The sequence below is a fragment of the Larimichthys crocea genome, chromosome XIII (assembly GCF_000972845.2).
Source record: "Larimichthys crocea isolate SSNF chromosome XIII, L_crocea_2.0, whole genome shotgun sequence".
NCBI classification, from domain to species: domain Eukaryota; kingdom Metazoa; phylum Chordata; class Actinopteri; family Sciaenidae; genus Larimichthys; species Larimichthys crocea.
The window spans coordinates 1,350,418-1,373,607 of record NC_040023.1 but is presented as its reverse complement, the minus strand read 5'-3'; the positions used below and the strand labels follow the sequence as shown (position 1 = coordinate 1,373,607).

General features: G+C 38.2%; 1 protein-coding gene across 5 annotated transcripts in view; it reads right to left on the bottom strand.

The window, feature by feature from the left end:
* Positions 1 to 23,190, bottom strand: part of csmd3b (CUB and Sushi multiple domains 3b) — a 326,622-nt gene that overhangs the window by 105,188 nt on the left and 198,244 nt on the right. For all 5 annotated transcript variants that reach the window (XM_027286357.1, XM_019254824.2, XM_027286358.1 and 2 more), the window contains exons 7-9: positions 11,504 to 11,581; positions 6,939 to 7,026; positions 6,696 to 6,820 (exon numbers count right to left, since the gene is read on the bottom strand). In XM_027286357.1, coding sequence (XP_027142158.1) covers positions 6,696 to 6,820; positions 6,939 to 7,026; positions 11,504 to 11,581 — 291 coding nt within the window. The remainder of the gene's footprint in view (positions 1 to 6,695; positions 6,821 to 6,938; positions 7,027 to 11,503; positions 11,582 to 23,190) is intronic.

The window sequence follows — 23,190 nt, the reverse complement described above, 5'->3', positions numbered from 1 at the left end:
CACTTAACCCCTACCTGTTCCAGATTACATGCCTGACCCTGCACCCCAACCAGAGAGCATAAAGAGAATTGGGGGGGAGGTAAATCAAATAGAAAATAAAATCGCATCATACGGATGAGTTTTCAAAAGTACACTATTCATGGGCAGTTTGGAAATGCCATGCTACTGGACCAGCAACGTCCTCTTGGTACAAATAAATTGTTGGCTCCTGTGCTGGTCTGTGAACTGCTTTTGGATGTTATGAAAACTTTATAGTTATTGCAAATTTTATCAACACATTTTTCACAATGGTTTAGCTACTGCCCTCTATGAAGTAAACATTATCCTGTGGGACATTCCAGCTATCAAAGAAAACACTGAAGTATTTTCTGAGCTTATAAACTCAGAAATTGTGTGCGTTGGTGACATTGTACAAAATCCACCAGTCCACCACGAAATGCCTTCGAGCTACATACAAGATGATTTTTAAAAATGGTTAACTTCCTTACGACAGTAATTTCTTCATCAAGAGGAACTTGATTAAAGTATATTAATTATTAAAGGAACATCTCCGTAATAGGAAATTTCTCATTAAAGTAACTTTGACAAGGAGGAAGTGTAACCAACTACACAAGTAAGCCAAAATGAAAACCTCATAACATCATTTTTGACAGGAAGGGTTAGGGGATGTCTTCTATTTTTGTGTTCATAACAAGGATACAAATATTACTTGTCAGGTTATCGTGTTCAATTTTAATTACAGACACACCTTGTCTGAAATGTGTTTGACAGTCAAGTTTGGATGAATATTACAATGTCAGAAAACGTACACGAGTCAAACACGCGTCAGCAAACTTTTTATGAAGTTCACGTGTTTGATGTCGAACGTTAGATAACGATGTTGAGTCAGATCAGAGATCAGCAGCTTCTGCGGGAAAGCTGTACTGGCTGTTTTAACAGGCTGCCTAGAGGAGCAGATAGATTGACCAATGGACACAGAGAATGATTGATGACATCATTAAGCTGGAACACAGCGTTCCAATAGCCCTCGCTCCAGTTAGAGCTTTAATGGGTACACACACACACACACCTACAGAGACATTTAGTGCAGTTGTTATGGTCGTATACACAGAGTGTTTTTCCGTTTTTCTTTTTGTTTCCTGTGTGAAGACAACATATGTGCATGTGTGTGTCTGTGTGTATTGGGTTACCTTTCGTTGAGTCAGTATATTCAGTCAGATCAACTGAACTCCCCTGGAGTTCACACAGAGAGAGAGAGAGAGAGAGAGAGAGAGAGAGAGAGAGAGAGAGTTGGCTCAGTGGCCTTGCCATCTGTCCATTAATCAAGGTGCCACATGGACTCTCTCTCTCTGTCTCTCTCTCATAAAGTGTTGTAGGAGTGGACAGAAGGACGTTGCGGTTTGATTGTTGCTGTTTTGTGGTTGATTATTTAGTTTTGTTATTGTTTGATTATATCTAATAAAATGATTACTACTCAGTGTCACTCTCTCTCTCTCTTTTTTTTTTTTATATTTAGCTGTCCCTTTCTATTGGGTCACTGTTGTGATATAAAGGGCAGATTTTCAAGATAAATTCTCTTTATTTTCTCTCTAATGTTCATAAAGACACATTTAGCTGTATTTAAGTGTTTTGACAGAAGTGACCCTTTAATAAGTCAGCTGGCTTGATGCTTCCTGACAGATTGCCTCTCTCTCAATGTTATTCATGAGTTTCCACTTTAGCTATTGGCTGGTCTGGATGTAAAGGTCAAATTTGAGCTGTGTTCATCTAGACACAGCCTTTCCCTCATTCCATTTTTGTTTAACAGAATGAAACAAAGCAGGCTAAATAAGAAACACAATGTTTTCTCGCTTAATCAAATTTGTAAAGCAAAACAATCATGGCTGCTCTGCTCTCTTGTATAGCATACCTCATTCTGAAATTCTATTTTCATGACTCTGCAAAGCCAAAGTGAAGCTGCAAACAGCCTTGTTTGGTCTGTTTGGTAATTGTGTGGCTTAAAATAAACCCATTTGTGCCAAGGTGGATAGGGTGGCGTAGATCAGGTTGTGTTTATGCAGATACAGCACAATTCTTTTGTTGGCCTACATATTTTGGAATGGAATTGTATTTTCACCAGCTCAGACCTCCTCTACAAACATTGTGGGTACATTAATTATATTTTCTATCAACATAGGTACTCAACCCCCTCTGCTTTCTACACAGTGGAAGTGGTAAGCCGCAAGTACCGTGTTTATACAATGAGAATGCCCTTTAGTAAACAGAAATAGAGTTGACTGACAATAATTCTATAAAATGATTTTTGTACTTTCTACAACAGTTAGTTCCAGTTAACTAATTCAATTGGACAAGATTCCTTTCACTTCCTTTTGAGTGATCCACGTGAGTGAGATACAAAGCATAACAGCACTGGGAGTTTGAACTACATACGCCGCATTGATGGTTGTCATCTATCTTAGATTGTAACAAACTTTGCACCACAAAGATGAACATAACACGTAGTAAAGAACACACATAAGGGTCAATTATTTACTGTCAACTGGTGGCAACTAGGATTGCCTAAAGTATTGATGCTATGATTCTTGATTGATTTTTGACACTGTGTGTTTAAAAAGATACAATCTCCATTAATTATATATTCAATGGTATCTAAAGTACTAAAATCTTTTAAAAGAACAGATCTAGAATCAGAATGCCATCCATGATTGACTAACTAGTGGACAATCTCCATCTCGCTCTTCTCCTCCCATGTGGTCTGCTGATCATGTGTGTGTGTGTGTGTGTGTGTGTGTGTGTGTGTGTTTGGTTATATATCAGTGACTTGTTCTGTGTCAGCACTGTGTGCATGTTGTTAATTAAAAAAAAAAAATCAATAAATACATTTTTAAAAAATCCTATTTTGTGTGCCTCTTTACTTTTTTGCTGTGCTATTGAACATGCTATCAAGTATCATTTTGTAATATGAATACTGCATTGAAGTTTTAAATTCTGGTATTGTGACAGCCTTATTAGAAACTGAATATGATCAGTAACTAATACACACATTACTAAACCATTAATCAAACCAATAACCAACAGCAGTCAATGTCAGACAACATATTCATACTTTGACAGTTACCTAGGGTTTCTGTAGTGGTGACAAAACTTTAAGATATATTTATATTATCATTTTAAAATAAACTAAAGCTGCCTGTGCTGTCCCGGGAAACTGTTACGTTAAATAGAACTCCTGTTGTAAATATGACATATTAACAATTCGTCACATGTGACTCCAGATAAAAAACACCACATGTCGACATGTTCTAGCTGATTCTGTATCAGTATAATCCATAAAGATAAACTGTATTCCAGTAAAAACATTTTGGATTTTGGGGCCTCAACAACTTAAGAACTTATGGACTCCAGCCTTGTGCTAATGAGCGAATCACCGCCATGGTGATTACAGTAAAAGCACTCTTACTGCAGTTGTAGCCTAACTGGACAGATACCTCTCTCAAAAAACTTCAGTGTCTGGAAAACTAACTTTAAAATATTGAATGGCAGGCAGGTTCTCTCTGAGAGGCCACAACGTGCTGCTTACACAGAGGAAGAGATGAACTGATATGACTGGCCATTACTGAAGCCCACCATCTCTGCACCCATTGACACTATATTATCCTACTAACAATGTAATCCTGCTGTAGCTCCTCTTCCAGATTGTGCTGTGTTTGCCAAGCTTGAGCTTGATGCTCTTTTCACTAAAATTGCAGAAATGAATTGGTCACACTGTGTAAAGGAGCCAGATGTGTCAGATGCCCAGAAAATCCCTACACTTCTTGGTTGGACATGTCTACATGATGTCAGTATTATATCCAGATTGCTGACTGGTAAAAGAGTGAGTCCAGCCAAGAAGGTAGAAAATAAAATAGATATTTCTAGACAATAGCAAAGTTTATTCTACTCACAGTCTATTAGCCTTAGAAAAGTCTTTCTCTCTTGCCTCTAGGGCATTTTTGTTTATTTATTTTTGCCCCTAAGGGGCATAGGTTTAAAAATAGAGGAGTTGTCTCTATACTCTTCTCTGTGCTTTTTAGCTAAGCCACTGCCACCAAAATACCCTATTTCATATTTGCAATGTTTACAGTTAGTACATACTGCTGTGGGTTTTCTATTCTTTGTTTTGAGTGATCCTGGCATATAGCTCAAATAAAGCCTCAGCATTTCGTGTCAAAAAGATATGATTCCAGTGTTACATATATTTTGTCCTTCAAGCAACCTCAGTGTGTTTATTCAGGGATTTACAGGAGTTTTGGAGATGGATGTATTTCTACTTTACCAAAATAGGACAGCGGTATACTGCACAGCAATGATAGAGTAGTAAGAGGAAAACACAGATTTCAATCCCAACAATATTACTATTTAAACAAGCATCAGTTGTGGATAATTTAATAGCATTCATGTTTGGAGGTAGATTTGTCAGAGATCATGTCATAAATAATAACGATTAGTTCCTTCTGTTTGCCTTCTAGTGTAGGACAACATAACCGAGTTTGTGCAGCTTGTATTAGGGGAGTGTGCTGGAGTAACAGTGCCCTCCATTGTGAGATGCTTAAAATAACAAAGATCAACTAACACAGAATCACTAGTTACTTAGCAACAACCATGAAGCAGGATGGTGCACTTTGTCATAGCTTTGTCAAAAAGTTGCTCAGTGAACAATAGTCCGTGCTGGGAATACCAGCGGCTGTGTTTAACAATGCACACCTGCTACTCAGCAGCTACATTAGCGTTGAGAAAGTTTCTCTCCCTGCCCACATACTTTTCCTTCAAAGATCCCTGCTGACTGCAGTCTGATGGCTCTGTTTCCCAGTGATTGCGGTCATTCATTCAAACAATTCACTACTTCAGGGGACAACATCAGTGACTTTTAATGTCATTGGCAGTCTCCCTTTGGGGAGGCTTAGCCCGTTGTCACATGCAGGTAAATGCAGGACTTGATTGGCTTAATGTCAGTTGCTATATTTAATTGCTCATTATAAAGTATTTAGTGATGATGAATCCCTAACAGCCATTTACAATCTTAAAGAGCCAATCAAAGGGCATCAGCACTATAATATCTCTGATAATGAGCAGGATAATAAGGTTGATTGGCAGGGACCAATCAGAGCCCAAACGAGACAGTCATATACTAACAGTACTGGCCAGGTTATATCCCATCTGCTTAGAAGGATGTGTTCTGTCATGCTAACAAAAAGCTTAATGAAGGTCAGTCCCCTTGGGTGTCTGGTTCACACGAGTAGCCTGAGGTGGCAGCCGAACTGGTTGTGGTTAGTCTGTGTCCTTTATCCAGAGGGCAATAGCGCAGGACCCGCGGCTGACTAGCATCTGCCCTGCTCAGGTAATGAATCCCTGCAGACTCCCAGGGTGCCACACTGCAGCTGACCTTGCACTTTGACCTCCCAGTGGAAAAGAGCCAGTAGAAAGAATATACCACATCATAAAATCATCGTCCAGGTCTGGCTAGATGCAGTGTTTTAGTAAGATTCCCTCGACAGTGACACTAAAAGTTGCAAATTTAACATTTCTATCTATGAGTTATAGTTGAAAACCACCAGGGTTACATAACTCAGTAACTTTTTTAGCTGGTGTTCATATGCTAATATACTGTGATGGATCTAGTGAGTTTACTATCACAGATTCCACCATTTAGGCAGAAAGAGTAGGTGTGACATTTTTTCTCTGCTTTCTCTTGCCTCCTCCCTTCTTCTGTTCCCCTGCCCCCACTCTCCCTGCCCCTACTTTTCCCTATATCTCAGTGATTATTAGTTACTGTGGGTGTTAAAGTACAGTACTCTTGTTCTTTCTCACAAACACACATGTACACGCTTAGACCCATACCCGGTGAATATTGGTTTTTATGTTAAAGTATGTGTCTCCAGCCACAGTCTGAAGCCTAGTGAAGGGAGACATGACAAATTACTTTGGCATTTAACATGACAGACGCCCTCTCTCTCTCTCTCTCTCTCTGCATGCACATGTGTGCATGTGTGTGTGTGTGTGTGTGTGTTGCAAGTCTGAGACTAAATCGGCGGCAGATGGGAAACCGGAACCTGTAAGGGAAGCTGAAAAATGAATGTCTGAAACGTGTTAATTATCAGAACACTTAGAGAAATGATGAAAACCGCCCACCTGTGCCGAGGATAAAACATTCTGATCTGTAGTCATTTTTGTCACTGCGCTGTATGTATGATCAGAATACAGAAGTTTCAATTTGTTTAGCATATTGAGCAATAATGATCGGACCTGGTGCTTGTTTACACTATATTGTATTTATGATAGAGGGTGTAATTTTAGGCCCTGAACAATCACTATCATAACTCCCCTGATGAAAGCATACAATCGCAGCATGTTGGTGAGGCGCTACTGCAAACATTGGATTATGGAGTGCTTTTGTTTCATAATTTTATAGCCAGGGCTTGAAACTGAATTGGGATTTTCTCCATGATAAACTCAGCACTGATCAACACAAACCCATGCTGAGGAGAGGCCAAGGCTACACACCAGCAACATTTTGAGGCAGTGAACAATTGTGAATTGTGTTTGAGTGTTCTCTAACCTTCACATGTGTGATTACTGCTTTGTCCTCCATATGTCTGTCACTGTGATGTCAGTAATTTGTATTCTTGTGCAGATGCGTGTTGAGAGCCATTTCCTACCTTTACAGACAGGTCTGTGGTCACTCCAGGCAGCGAAGACCTCAGCCACTCTCTGGCAGCTGATGGTTTTACTGCCCTGAAGAACATAGTCTTCTCCGCAACTGAACTGCACCACACTGCCAATGCTACACACAGACACACATAATCACACACAGAGGTAAGGGAAGGAGTCAGTGGGACTGAATTCAGATGTGTCATTGAAAGTCTGTGTGTGTTTCTTGTATGTGTATGTGTACATATTACCTGAAATCATTGCCATGGCGTTTTCCATTCTCTGGCTCTCCTGGGTCAGGGCAGGAGTTAGACGCCTGTCTCACACCACCTTCATTTACTACACAAAGAGACAGACAGGTGGAGAGCCAGGAGCAGACAAGTTAGAAAGAGACACAGACCAGACTTACAGTAAAGCTACACTGGAGCCCTTAAAGACAGTAATTCATCTACAGATTGATGGTTCATGTTTTCATAACCAATCATTATTATGATACGTATATATTGATGTAAACTTTGTAGTCTTTGTAACAAAATTGCTGCCAAATTAATACCACAGAATGCTTCAGTGTGCTCCGGCATGACCCTAAAACTGCCTGTGGCTGTCATTCTATTGACAGCATTCAGCACAAGACTTCTCCAGGTAATTTCCAGCTCTCCACTTAGTTTCGGTTTTGGAAGCCTGCCTGCCTCTTCACTTATTCACTTTAGAGGCAGCGCGAAACAGGTGGAAGGAGAAACCAGGAAACAGAGAGGACGGGTTAGATGATTAGGTAGTCAGACAGAGATGACACAGCACTCCAGATACAATCTGAATACAATTCTCACAGAAACAGAAACGGCTAATCTCAACAGTAACACTCCAAACATCACATTGATGAAACAGAGACAACAGACAGAACTGCACAAATACTTGAGACTGTGACATCACAACAGATCTGACATGCATCTGACATAACGTATCTCTACTCTGTCTCCAATTACAATACTGCTTGAGAATAGATGTATGTACCTTTCTGACATTTGTTTTAAGACTTTGTCTCTTTCATTGTCTGCCTTGCTTGTTTTCTTGGTTTCCTAGTCTTTTCCTGTCACTGGGTCTCCAATGTCTCCTTTTCCATATAAATACTCTCACAGTTATATTCCACTGGCTTTGCTCAAAAGATACTCCAGTATAGAATGTTTCTTTCCATAAGCCCAACCATTCAGAGTCTGTTCCCTCTCTTGAGCATTTAAAAGTTTTAAAACTTTCAAGAGACCTAGATGTATGTGTGTGTGTGTGTGTGTGTGTGTGTGTGTGTGTGGGATGAGCTTAGGAAAAAAAAACTCTTCCCACGAAAAGCCAAAGAAACATAGCTTTCAGGTACTGTATGTGACAGAATGCAAAACACAAACAACTTCATTCCAATTCAGAAGCTTTCCATTTCAAAACTTTCAGAATTCAAAACAAACTGTACATTAAAACAATTTTTTTCCCCCCAATGCTGAAAAGGATCCATTATGTGGCCCAGAGCTGTTTCTAGTAGGTCAGAACACAACAAAAGTATTAGCAGTAATACAGTATCTTAATAAGCTGGAGTCCATTGGTGACCTATTTTTGCTCAATTTACAGCCGCACGTGCCAAGATCTCTCATATTCCTTAATGAGATCAGGGTAAGAGTAAAATTATTTGAATAATCCTTGAGTTCCCCTCATCTTTCATTCACACCAATGAATATAAAATTAGGCCACTCTGAGGACTTCTATGTGTTTTTTTGGTTTTGTTGTTTTCAGCTGTTCATTCTGCCTTTCTGAATGTTTAGTGTGAGCACGATATTACTAGAGGGACAAACTGTCTTGGTGCATTTATTTATTCCAGCAATACAGCAAACAAAGCGCCCCATGGTTTATTTTGATATTCAAATGCATGGACTGATATTCAAATGAGAGGGACACACAACTAATCATGTACTTTGGTATCATATTCAACTTATTTCTAAAGCGACTATCAAAGGACAATGTGACAGTATTCTGTTGATGACTGATCTCATTATGTTCATTCAGTATGACTGAATTATGTTTGATTGTGGAAGAACATAATTTGGTTTATGCAATTTGATAGGAGGGTACACTATCCGTATGTCTTTGTTGACCTCATTTAAAAGAGATAATACAGAGGAAAATGGGTCTGAATGGGCTGCTGAGTTTGCAAAAAGTCAGTCCCAAGTCAGTAAAATTAATTAATAAATGTTTAAATTACTGAGTGTTAGGCTGCAAATGGTAGTTTTGATCTTCATTCAGATTTTTGAATCCTGATTTCTGTTTAATATTTTAAAAGAGTGCTATTCAAGTCCTCAATTTTTACTACTTTAAAATAAAAGCTAAAAATATTCACTAAGTATGCTGTTTTAGTATTTATTATCTTTTGTGTGTTGGTCTGACTCCTGGTGCAAAACACTGCACCGATATTGATAAAACTGATGAAGTACAATTTTATGTTATTTGAACTGAAATGCAGGTGCCAGTAAACTCAAGGCCATTTCTACTTTCACACATACACATGCACACACCCTGAACCCCAGCTTACCAGACTGACTAACATGCATGTACATGTTGAGTCTGTATCAACAAACCCAGCAGGTGGCTGGTGTGCGTGCATGCGTGCGTGTGTGTGTGTGTGTGTGTGTGTGTGTGTGTGTGTGTGTGTGTGTGTGTGTGTGCGTGTGTGTGTGTGTGTGTGTGTATCTGTTAGAGTAAATAGTTTGTTGCTTTGTTGGAGCGGCTAATTTGACCATCTGGACTATTAACACCATAACAGAGGGACTGGTTACAGTATCAGTACCGTGCGCACACACTCAAACAACAACCCACAAAAGTCACATACCTACACACATATACATACATGCACATATACAAAAACACACATACAGAAACATAAATATATTTAGAAGCACAGACAGACACACACATAAACACACACAGGTTTTGTGCTTCACTGAAGAGTTAAAATAGTCAGAGCAGGGAAAATTAACATCTGAACCAATCAGAGCCAGACTAATTAACATACAAATTCACATCTGTAGAATCAAACCTCAACCATGACTCTCCAACCTGTCAGAGAACCTGATGAATCTGCAATGGGCTGTGTCTCTGTGCTTAGCTCAGCTCAGCTCATACAGTATTTAACAGATTCACAGATACACACAAACACACACACACAAAGTTGACAAGCAAATAAGAAAGAAATACAAGTGAATAAATCAGAAATGTTCAAAAATGCAACATTAGCAAGCATGCAAACCTAATGGACACGTAAGATCTACTTATCTGTATGTATGTGTGTGTCCTTGCATCGATGCATACATGTATGTGTTTACATGTGTCCTTGTAGGTGTGCAAATATGTGCATATGCATGTTCAGTATTTATGCATTAATGCATGAACCTCTGGGTGTACAAACGTAATACATGTGTGCACTGTGTTGTTTGTGATTAAACTAGGTGGGAAACAAATATACATAAATACATAAGTACATAAATATCATCACGTTGTAAGTATAATGTGATGCTTTTATGTGCATGTAATAGAGACAAAGTGAGAGTAGAAGAGCTATAATAAATAGACACAGAAGTGAGAAAGAAATAAAGAGGAAATTGAATGTAAAATAACTCTGGAATATGTCTGCTTTAAGAGGCTACTGGCAGCTTTAATAAGTGAAATTTCAGTGATGAAGGTGCTCCTCTTTTTCTTGGAAGTTTTTCATACTTTTTGTACATGTTCTCTCAATGTCGGAATGTTGAAAAGGCTTTGAATGGAACACAATAATATTCATGTGGCCCTTCTTACATTACCGGGCGTCAGATGACTTATGTGCCATTAGTACCCTTACACTTGAATTTCACTTCAGGGTATTAAAGAACTAGTTTCCAAAGTGACTTATTCTTCTCATTTGTAATTCACAAAGTTAAAGGAAACTGCGGTAGTTCCAAAAGAAGAGCAGTAAATTAGCAAGGAACTTTTCTGTACTTTGAATTAAATGAAACAGAGAGTAGAGCCCTGGATTTTAGAATTGTGGGTAAAGATTTGAATAATAAACCCACGATAGTGTTTTGATTTGCCGCTAACTGTGAGAGGTTATGGATCATCATACTCCAAAACTTAGATGTAGATGTGAAGAGCTGGAGAGATGCATTCACTCCTCAGATTTTAATTTTAACATTGGGCAGTGGTGCCCTAAAATGACCTGAATATAAAGGTCTACAAAAATGTGTGTGATCAGAAGAGAAGAGAGAAAAGAGAGGAATGAGGAAATAAAGGAGAAGAGGCAGGAGGGGGCGGTAAACAATATTACAATAGCTGAGTCACATTCCCTGAACAAGCCCAAAGCAAGCCGAACCAAACCATAATTAAGCTCATCAGAACAAGCTACGATTAAATATATCAAAGCAAGCTATGAAGAAGCATGCATAAACCAAGACACCGTGACGAAAATACATGTACGAAACATCAAACAACAAAAACACAGCAGTCAAGCAGAATGCAAAAGAGAGCTCTTATAAAGGCGGTTGCATTTTCAACACATTTGCGTCTCAAAAAATTGTCACATTTTAACATGTCAATTACAAAATTTAGTTTGGCCCTATGTTTCTATAAAGTGATATTACCACGTTGTCTTAAAAGGTAACACAAGATGTTTCTGTGTCGTCAATGACCAGAGCCACCAAAGTGTTGAAATGAACAACCTTTTTAAGAAAAACAAAAACAAAACAAGTCCAAGCCGAACCAAGCCATCACATGTTAGTTCATTAGCCGTAGTGACATTAAGATGTGAACTCACATATTGAAAACTTGTTGCTGGAGTCTTTGCCAGGGAATAATTTAACGCCCCGCGATTTAAAATCTACTGATCGCTTCACTGCAGAGGAGAACAGAATACAGAAAAGAGAATAAAAATCAGAGAACAGATCGGATAAAGTGGGAAAAAAAAGAAAAATGAGACTTAGCGAGGGATTTTTTTTTTCTTTTAAAAATGGCAGCTTCTTCTCCCTCACAATTCTGAGAGAGAGAAGAGTACAGTGGAAAAGAAAGTTACAAAGGCAAAGTAAATTTTAAAATGGTGGACACAAATAGCAAGACAGCCAGAGAGAGACAGAAGCAGACAGAGGAAAGAAAGTAGGAAAAATGATTTCAACAATAGCACCACTCAGCACCATTTGTCCATAAGAAGCTTCATATTTCTCTCTCTCCGTCACTCAGACACATACATCAGATGTCGAGGTGTTTTGCTGGAAGCCCCATCATATTCTGAACAAAAGCTAGTAAAAGGAAATTGCAGCTTTAATCAAAATGACAATGATGCAGCTCTGTAATCAAAGCATTCAGATAATGGTACGTTAGAAAATAAATGCTTCCTTTAATCAGAGTGAATCAAAGACAAGGAGGATGGAGGGATCTCTGTCAGAATGAGCTGTTTTCTAACATGGGTGACATCATCTCATTACAGGGTGTGTTTGTATGTTACTATAGGTCCGCACGTATGGTTGGAAAGAGACACTATGGAAGACAAAGTGAGTGGGCGAGAGCTGCATTTGAATCCATGCAATTATAATAAAAACAAAACGCCCTGGGGTAATCGAAATCTGACTCCCTCCAGATTAGACTTTTTCTGCTCTACTCTGTCAAAATAAATGAATACAGAACCAACGTAAATGATGAAAACATAAACACAAATATGTCTTGTCCTGAATGACAAAGCACAGTGACAAATCACTTTAATGAACGTCTGATAGAGTGGCTGACAGACGTAGTTCTCATTATGACCTGACTAATCCATTGAATGGTGACAAATGGCAGATGAGTTAATGGGCTCCAATTATCCTAATCGCATCCAGTGGCTACATATATGTACATATATCAGTTACATTAAATTTGACATGGTTAAATTACATGTGTATTTTACACCAACAATTATACTAATGTTCTTACGTCCATGCACGTATGTTAGCGCTCCTCTACTTAAAATGTTGACGTTACAGAATCAATTAATGTGCTAATGATTAATCTAATGAAAAGTGGATGAACATTAGATCCATTCATGCGTTATTGTGTTAACTTACCAGTATGATAATGTACTGTCGTTTTAGTGTGTGTGTGTGTGTGTGTGTGTGTGTGTATGTGTGTATAACATGGGCTAGCGATACCGCCCCCCACCCTATAATACTCAATCTTAATGAAAAATGTGTTACTACGTACTTAATTAATCTTGTAAAATAGATGTTAATACAAAGTCTAAGATGAATAGATTTGCTAAGCAGGGCAGTTTCTTTTGTCTAAATATAGTGTGTAGCCACAGCATTACTGATGTACAGAACTGTATATCATTATGTTGAACTAACACATTAACACTGCCTGTTGAACACACACATCCATTGTACTTATACTTACATTTGTCTTTTAAAGCTGATAAAACATTTCATGAATGAACTGCAAGTGGTACTTGGAATCCTTAATCCTCATATGACAAAAATAACTCTTGTCACGTATCAGCAAACAACATATCATAACATACAAGACCTTCTTCTAACCATAAACAGAACAAATCTATTTTGAGACTCAATGTGTCTCTTTGTGTGAGTCGAGGGGAAATCATGTCCATTTACTGTTGGAATAAGAATTTAAAAAAAAAATCTTGTACTGTAAATATTGTACTTTTGAGGTCCAATGTGATACCTCCTGGTCAGTTTACAAGAATGTTAACATGTATTTATGAACTTAATAGAGTTTAATGAGTGGGTAATGTTTGTTCACATTTGCTATAGACTTACACTGTTAAAGGTTGGGGAAGACTAATCAGGAACAAATATGAATTTCCCTTCATCTTATCTTAAATCATTTTATCTCATGTCATAAATTCTCCATTAATGAGTTTGCTCCAAGCAACTCATGTATCACAACAGTTCATGGCTGCCTCTAAGCACAGTACTCACATAAACCAAATGCAAAAACAGTTTAACTAATTTCACAGAAATCCACCTACACAAAGAATTAAATTTATTACTCCTGACACCGGTGTCATGGCTAGTCAAAATGAGGGGGAACGTGTTTGATATCTGATACAGTATCTGCACTCTCTTAGATAAAAAGCGTCTTTCACTGCATTTCATTATAATGTTTAAGAGCAGAGATTCATACGCCCCCCACTTATGTTTTCAGGTCACTTCAGAAACAATTTGGAACAACTACAGACAGCTGTATTTAAAAATATAGCTCCTAAGGATTGTGGTAGGAGTGCAGTGAATACATTTTCCATCCACTGCATTGCAGACCTGATGAAAGCCTTTGGTCTCTCTCACAATGGGTGGTTTTATTCCCATTTGTGGACATAGAAAAATATTACGTAAATTGTAAAACAGAACAGGACTGAGAAACAACATTATAGTAGAAATTGTGTCAGTGCCTTCGGATTAAACCCATATTTGAAAATGTCCCAAATGACAGATATTAAGACCATTGATGATCAACAGACTTGTTATTTTTGAAGAGGGGAAGCTCTGATCTACATCAAAGTCTTACAATCAGGTCTGAAATGTATTTCCCCTCCCGTTAGGCAGCCAAATCGGGAAATATGGGCCAAGAATAGTTAAAAGTCAAATTTGTTTTTGCCTGTGCAAATTCATTCACACTATAAAGCCCCTGTTAATATGCATCATAAAACCTGTCCTGTGTGAATATGCATCAAAGTTAAATATGCCCATGTTAATATTCTAGCCTATAAGCAGCAGCTCTACTGCAAACAACAGATGGAAGAACATCAGCATTTAAGTAAACCGTATTTATGAACTAAAATATTACATCTTCAACAAAACTATATTTAACTAGCAACAGAATAAATAAGAACCAAATTCAAGTTAAATAATTTAAGTAAGAGAACAGACACTTCTAGATCAATGATACACGCTGAACCATTGTCTTTAACAAAAGCATCTCCTGGAGCCTGATGTAGGCTTGATATTGTACTTTGAAACCAAATCTATTCTCTTTCAGCTAGAGCTGCGCTGTTACCCAAGGAAAGGATCCAGCTCAATGAATCACTTATTTTAGTCATACTTGCTCATACACCTTAATACCGTCTGGATTTCACATTTCTTAAGACTGCTAGTGTGGAACAGTGAAGCGTTCTCTAAGGAGGCAATACGAGCAGACAGGCATCACGCACTTTGATTGAACCCACCAGCTTTTGGGCTGGATGCCCCACACTGGCATTTTAACGTACCCACACGGGGAAACAAAATATCTACTTCTGTCAAAGGTAACACATGACACATGAGGACTAAAATATCATGGAGGAATTTGGAATCGGCTCCAAATGTCTGTGTTATGTTCATAATTGAGCAGTCAAATTGACAAGGTTAACAGGGTGGAAAGAGATTCAGTGAAATAAATAATTGCAATATATCCAGATAGATTTTATGTAGTTGACAAATACTAATGAATCATAAATGAAACAGTATATGTTGTGAGACATACTGAATTTTCAACTAAGCTGTATGAGAAATAAATAGTTTTATTTAAAAATTTTAAAGCAATAGATGTTATCCTAGGTTAAGATAACCGGCAGAGAGTGGTATCTGCTAAAATATAACATTATTTAAATAGGAAGCAATAAATTTCCTGAAGATTACTTATGCTAATAAAAATATTACCTGAAATGAATGGTGTCACATTCAGTATATGCATAAAAGGTCTCTATGACACTTGCTTTTTGGTGTTTATATTTGTAGAAATATTAATGACTGGGTAGACTACAATGCTAATAAATACCTCTGCCTACACAGAGTTAATCACAGGTTTAATATATTCAATTAGTGAGTGCAATAAGTGCGTGAAGAGGCTCGTCAGAATACATCCTCCACATTTGATGAGCTATTTTGTAACCATAGACTGGCGATCATGAAACCTCCAGATTGTGTCCATGTACTGTAAACTAGCTGCATTAATTCAACCGTGTACATTCCTGCTACACTAACTGCAAAAATCCAAGCGCTAACAACAAAAAGAGGGTCAGCAATGAATGTGGGTACTGGTAAAATGCAAGCTCCAAAATAATATAAAAGATAATAAAGAGGTAGTTCATAGATTTATGAGCTCGTATGAACTCCCTGAGGCCTACAGTGTCCATGTACTCAGTTTGACTAATGATTCTTAAGCCAAGGCTGTCAAGGAGAAGGACTTATTTATTTACACATACACTAAATTCTATATTCCACATGTGCTAAATGTTCCATTTTCCTTGGCTGTAATTATCCAGAGCATTTCAAAATGTGTGCACTTGATCATAAGCAGGTTTGAGACATTATGAGAGTCATATCATAGGTAGCATGCAGTCGACAATCTCCAATATGTCAACCTCCCTGAGGGGCACACTGTCTCACTGCTCCGGTTGAATAATGGTTCCGTACCAGTGGTTGACTGGTGTTTCTTTTGTACTGACTGACTTATTTTGTTGCCACAGAATTGGCTGACTGATAATGCCGTCAGTTGTTCATTAAGAGCCAATCACAGCCCTGCAGACACAGAAACTCATGAATACGTAATGAAGAGAGATGATGGAGGGATGTGATTGGTAGGTTCTGCCGCAGGGAAGGAAACAGATTCTTCATACCTGACACACGCATAGACAACAGGCGCACACACCCATTAATATACAAAGAAGCACATGTATTGATAGAATCATTAACTTAAAATAGACACACATAGACACAGACATAACCACAGACAGATTCAGAGCAGAAGACACACCAGCAGTGACGAGAATGAGTTCAGACACACAAACAGACACAAGTCTGTATGTGCACATAGAAACGCATATGTGCAAGGACACAGATAAACTTGCAGCGCGCACACACACTAGCAGGCACACACAGCGGCACAATCCATAAACACACACACATTCACAGCCAGGTGTTGAGGGTGTAGGGCTGGGCATTAGAGCAGAGTACCATGCAGGGAAGAGTGTGGACAGAATATCTAATCAATTTAACTCTCAGCATTTGTTAAATCCCATCCATGCTGAGGATTTTACTTTCCTATTCGGACAGAATCAGTAGAGAAAGAACTGCACACAGAGCCATAAAGAATGAGTAAACAATTGTAAATTATAGAAGACAGGAAGCTTTTGTACCCTGATCTAGAAGGAACGCAATGTCTTTATCTTATCTTTCAATGATAAAATGAAATGTTTCCAGTATGTAAACAGCCTTCAAGTATTTGTCTGCCTGTAATGCATAGTAATTATTGCAGCACACTGCCTGAGCAAGAAAACAGTATTACAGATGCAAACTCACCCTGCATGCACTTCACCCATGAGAGGAGACTGTAACTCAATAGTCTTGTTTCATGGTATCGGCCATACATATTGGCATATCTCATATTAGCCACCAGGGGGCAGAAAGGCCAACTGTACTAACTACAGTAGGCAATGTCTTTGCAGATCTTCTTTACATCTAATTTGAATTAATACAGAGGTTAATTTTGATTCACATTCCAGAGTATGGCTGCTAGAAATTGTTGCATTGTTCCTATTTTCTGTGCATGGGTCATTGTAAAAACAGTCACAGATTAGGGTCAGGGTCAAGATCTCACCACGTACATCAGACAATCAGAAGATGGGTGTGACATTTTCATTATGCTGATGTTGGAGGAAAATAATGCTTTCTAAACATTTTAAATTTTGGATGCTGAAAGAGCCTATTGATTTAGAGATGCTACCTCGAATTCAAACAGGATGAACAACGAAGGTCAGTGAGGGCAGTTGGTCCAACCACTCCCTTTCTTTCTATCACTGGGGATAGTTCCATCATGTTTCATCTTCCTGGATTAGTTACATAACAGTCTGAAAAAACCCACCTGGGTCATTTTCAAAACCCCAGATAGACATTTCCTGCAGGCTCAAAGCAAGATAGTCTCCCGTGTATTACCATAACAATACAGGCTGATTAATTAATGAAGATTACTGATGTAATCAAAGGAAATAGAAAAACAGAAATATATTTGATCCGGCCATCTTAATCCAGCTGAGTTCTTTTTGTTGCCTGTGATTTAGTCTGGAATTGCCACCAACAGCTGTTAACAGATTGACCACTTGGTTAACCTGCTCACTTTTGTCCTAACTGACTAATCAGGCACGTGCAACTAGAGTAAAATCTGTCTGCAAAATCAACATGAATATGGCAACATTGGATGTTTGTCATCTTTTTTTACCGACATGTTGACAGACATGAACTTAAGCTGACCACGGCAGCTGTTCTCTCTGAAGAATGACCCTTCCAACATTTAACAGCTACTGTATTTGAAGCTTAAAAGATCGGGGGAGGCGCTGTAATTTTAAAGCTGAAATATATAACTTTCATTGGTGAAAGGTGTATAGTGAAATTGTTATAGAAGGTTGTGTGGAAGCCTGCCATTTATTTGGATGATTGGAATCTGCCATTGCAAAACCTTGAAAATGCACCTGCTAACACAGTGATACCCCTGGATTTATGCTCGATTTTAAGGTGTGAAAAAAAAGAAAAACATGTTGTGAAATGCTGGGAGCGATCTCCAGAGCACTAACTCTCTGCTTTCAGCAAGTGCTGAATCAGGAGAGGTGCAGGTTGTCAAGCCAATCACCATCAACAAACAATGAAAAGGGTGCCTGTTTTGTGATCACCATACAAATTGATATAGATATTACCGTTTTTTTTCAGCGGTTGCAAACTGAACAAACAGTTCATATCTACAGTAAGAGATCTTTTTGTACCTGTATTGATTGTTGCAGCTATACATGTATTGTGTAATTAATGAAAGACCTCTACATTCATGTATGTAACAGACCAGGACGATATTTGACTACACTACCAGTCAAACCTCGAACTGTAAACTTTCAAGGAATTAGAATAATGCAGAAATATCCTGAAAATGATCTGCAATTTATCCAAATTCATCACTACACATGCATTACAGAATTATTCATTTAAAACATCATTAAAATTCTGCATTATAAAAACAACCTCTGGTGTTTGAGAGAGAATACTGTAGCAATGGTGCAGTAAAAAAGGATCCTCAGACGACCCAGCCATCTTTTAACTCTCCCCCTCCTCCGCGTCTTCTTTGAACACAGATCACACTTTCTTCTAAGTCTATTTAACATGGGCGTTTGACATTCCAGGGAGGTTAAAGTTCATTTTGTGCTTTTAATCATCATGTATTCAGGAAAAGCGGTGGCATCCTGACTTTACAGCATTGCCAGGATCTCTCCAAGCTTACTTTTTCTGTCCCTTTCACCTCCACTTTCTGTAATGTTAATGTTAATTAATAAGAGCTGGACATTATTTCTCAGTGTTGAGACTAAAATTCGTACAGTAAATGGAACCACTGGCAACCATTCAATTGACTGGATGGCTGGCTGACTGACCTGCTAACTGGCTGACTGCCAGACCAAATGGCTGACTGACTGGCTGGCTGACTGGCTGACTGACTAGACACTATAGGCTTTTGCCTGACACTGTTAACCAAGCTACTTACAGTAAGTGCAACAGTAGTAAAATTCAGATTGACCAGTGGATTGACTGGATGACTTCATGAATGACAATTACACTGTAGGAATTTAGCAGGTTTCTTGTGTGTAATGGTGTGCACTGCATCTGTTTCAATAGGCTCCACCTGAAAAATTACATAGCTGTCTGGCTAACTGAATGGTGTTTTTATAAGGATTGGAACTGAGCAAAAATAAAAATTATACTGTGATGAAAGTGTTGCATGAGAGAGTTATGGAAACACATGCAGAATATCAATCGATGACAATGTGTACATTTCCCAGTGACAATGCACATTTAAATCAGATTCATTGGCTGTAGGTTTGAACTGTTATGTAGAAAAAGTATGAGGATGAAATCGATGCCAAATGACAGATGGACTCCACATTGCATTGTTGTACTGTAAGCTGTAAGAAACATGTCAAATGTTATCTCTCCTTATCTAAGGATCAGATTTATTGTAATTTAGGCAGAGCTCTCCACTTTACCCTCAAATTTCAAATGTTTGTTATAGTAAGTTAATTATCATGAAAAAAGACTGCTTGACAGTATCACATCTGTCTTTTGCATCTGATTGTTTCCACACTAAATGATGCTGAATGAACGCCTAATGAATAAAACACTCTCAAAGCAAGACACCATGTTTTTATGGCAGCACCAAAACTAAATCTGCATGTCACACACAGGAAGTAAGCAGCTGATGATCCATGTAAAACACATTGTAATACAAAAACAGCATTGTGCTTATATTTCAGCATAGAGTAGACCTTGTCAGCTTTATTTTATGGTGTAAGATCAGACTCTCATTCTTGTTTGTATTTCCAGTATGACAGTATGGTTTTACTTTAAGTGTCACAAAATAAAAGGCATTTAGGATGAGTTTGTGTTTGACATATTGGCTGTAATCTCAGGGAGTGTTGGCTAGTGTTGCTTGAGTATAAATGATCCCATATCCAAAAGAGAGAGAGTTGTTAGCCTAAACTCAAAAGCTTTCATGATAGGCTTCCACACAACAGGGAACTACTACACCATGGATGGGAAATCCTGTGACCACACAAACTAATGTTTCATTTAATGACGTGCTCCATCTTCCTTCCATCCATTCCTAGCATTTTCCTGTGATTTTGGTTTTGGAAAACTGATCTTGATGATCTTGATAGGCCTGCCATGCTTAGTTATGGTTGCTAAATTATGATTGGCTAATCACTGTTGGGGGGGAAGACATTTGCAAACAATTTCAATTTCTCATATTTTCATCAGATCTATTTTTATTCAGTTTTTAACAACCTCCTTCATATTCTTGTACTTGATGCAAATATTTGTAGTTTGAGGAGCAGTTACCTAAATGACTGTAGCTTACTGGTGGCTGGAGAGCTAACTGTGAGTCACACATGCGTGACTCACTTACTGGCTGGGTATCCGCGGCTTTTCCTTCAGTTCTTGTTATAAATAATTACATAGTGAAAATGTTATTCTTAAACAAAAAAAAATACGACCCTGAAAATGATAAAAGTTGACCTGTTAAAAGGGTAAATTCACTGTAAAATTGTGTTCTCATACATTATTTCTGTAGCCGTTAAAACTCAGTTTATTTGGCAACATGAATCACTGGTTTCTAGCTTTGGGGGAGAGTTGCTCATGTTCTTTTTTTTATTTAACAGGCAAGACGACTGAGAACGCATTCCCACTTCCAGCTGCAGCCTAGGGGTATATTTGCTGGGGGGCGAGACCATACTGTAACACACCCAGTCACATCTGGAAGCTGGCTTGTTCTACCACAGTTTATACAAATGACAACAGCTGGGTTTCAGTGTTTTGCTGAAGGGAACTCTTTTATTCCAATCTGATTTTCCCAGCTTGTCCACAGATTCATACATGCAATCTGTAGTTCCCAAACAAGCTGCTGTAACGCCAACTACCACCAGTAATAGACTGACCAGAATAGTGGTATCTGGCTGGTTAATTTGATTTGTAGAAGTTACATGTATAAAAAACATTAAACTTGTACCATAAACAATCCAGTCTGATTTGTTGTACCAGTGTAAATGCCTTTAGGTCTCAGATGGTAATTACAGTAATGAAGCTTACAGCAAAAAAAAGCAGGAAGACAATTATCCTTCTAATTTGTTCGTCACATTAGGGATCCACCTCAGTTATTATAAAATGATTTTACTGGCAATTGTATGCAGGTTATCCTGTCAACAAATGATAATCCAGGCTGAAGGACATTTCAACTATTTCCCCCTGTTGTGTCCCTCTACTGTCTATGTCACTTGTCCACCCCTCACCCAACCACCTCGTGTGCCAAAGCCCCCCTGACCCTTCTGAAGAGGATGGCAGAATTTTTGCTTGAGGTTTATCTAATTTAAATTGATCTAACTGACAGGGTCAACTCTAAAGATAGAGCATCTACATTTTGTTTACGTGTGGTTGAAACACATCCAATGACTTCATGGTAAAGATATTTTTTTAGGCCTGACAAGGACATCTGAACTGACAACATGGTGCAACATTCAAATTACTTTTTTTTATTTGCATAAAGAAATTTAGATTATTATTATTATATATTTTTTTCAATATACATCAACAATGTCACATGATTTCTTGGAAACCAGCATGTGGCATGTCAACCTACAGTCCACAGAACAGACCTACAGGATACAAGCTGTGCACAAGAGTGTTTTAGTATGCGTGGGTCCCAGGGTGAGACACCACACTTACTTAGCTTGGATACAATCCCCAAATGACATGCTGTGAGTACAAGATGATTAAATGAACTTACAGCAGTTCCCAGGGTGAGACACTACATCAACTCTGATTTCATCTTGGCCTGCAAATGTACTGCATTAAGACCCTATAGTGTCCTTCAAAACACACTCAGAAATCACTTATAAGCTTTTTATATTAAGGTGAACTGAATCTTTAAATGCATTTTGGTGCAAAGGTGAAAAGCATTTCCTACTTTGAGATGTTAACATAGTTGGATAATTACTGAGCTTAAATTAAACATGCTAATGGGCATTTAATGGCTGTACTTGTGTTTAGCCATAAATAAAAAAAGGACCAGAAAGATAGTGTATGACAAACAGTCACAAATTATAGTAACTTGTGAATATTACACTCATTTTAAAGAAATAAAAAATAACAAGGATAGCAATTTTCATTTAAAAATGCTAGCATTTGTAGAACTATCTAGAATATCTATAAATATCAAAAGGGCTGCCTGTTTTGTATGTTATGTATGATTGTAAATGTAAATGTATAATTTTATGTTACTAGGAGTGATTTCTCTCTCTGACAAGGATGCCCTCGGGAGAGATATTTCAATTGAAATGGTTAATTCCTTTAATTAACATCTATCAACACATAGCCTATCCACCATTTTCTGTAACCACTTATCCTCCTCAGGGTCATGGGGGGCTGGAGCCCATCCCCACATAGCCTATGGCATGATTTAAAACCTTGCCATTGTGAATCATTTTGAAGCATCAATTAAGCACCCAAATGGACAATTAACTCTGGAAATTTTGTTTGGCCATACAGAGAGCTCCAGGGTTTGTTGTTCTAAATACACCAATACACTAAAAGGCTTTTCCTGTGTCCAAGAACACAGCCATCCCTTCACACACACACATTCACTTTGTCTTCCTCTAAAGTAGTCTACAACAGCGGGACATTAAAAACTCTTAATGTTCATACTTAAATATTTAGCCAAACCTCACTGCCAAATTACTTTTCTGCTAAAGTCCCCATCTCTCTCTGCCTCATATCCTTTTTCCTTTTCTCTATTTTTCTCCATTGGTCTCTCTTTTTCTTTTAATCTCCTTTCTGGATCTCCTCTCTGTTTCACCACCTCCCCTCTCTCTTTCTCTCTATTGTTCCTTTATGATGTTCTTTGTTTATTTCTGCCTCTGCCCCTGCTTCTCCTCAAACTTGGATATAATTCGTTAAG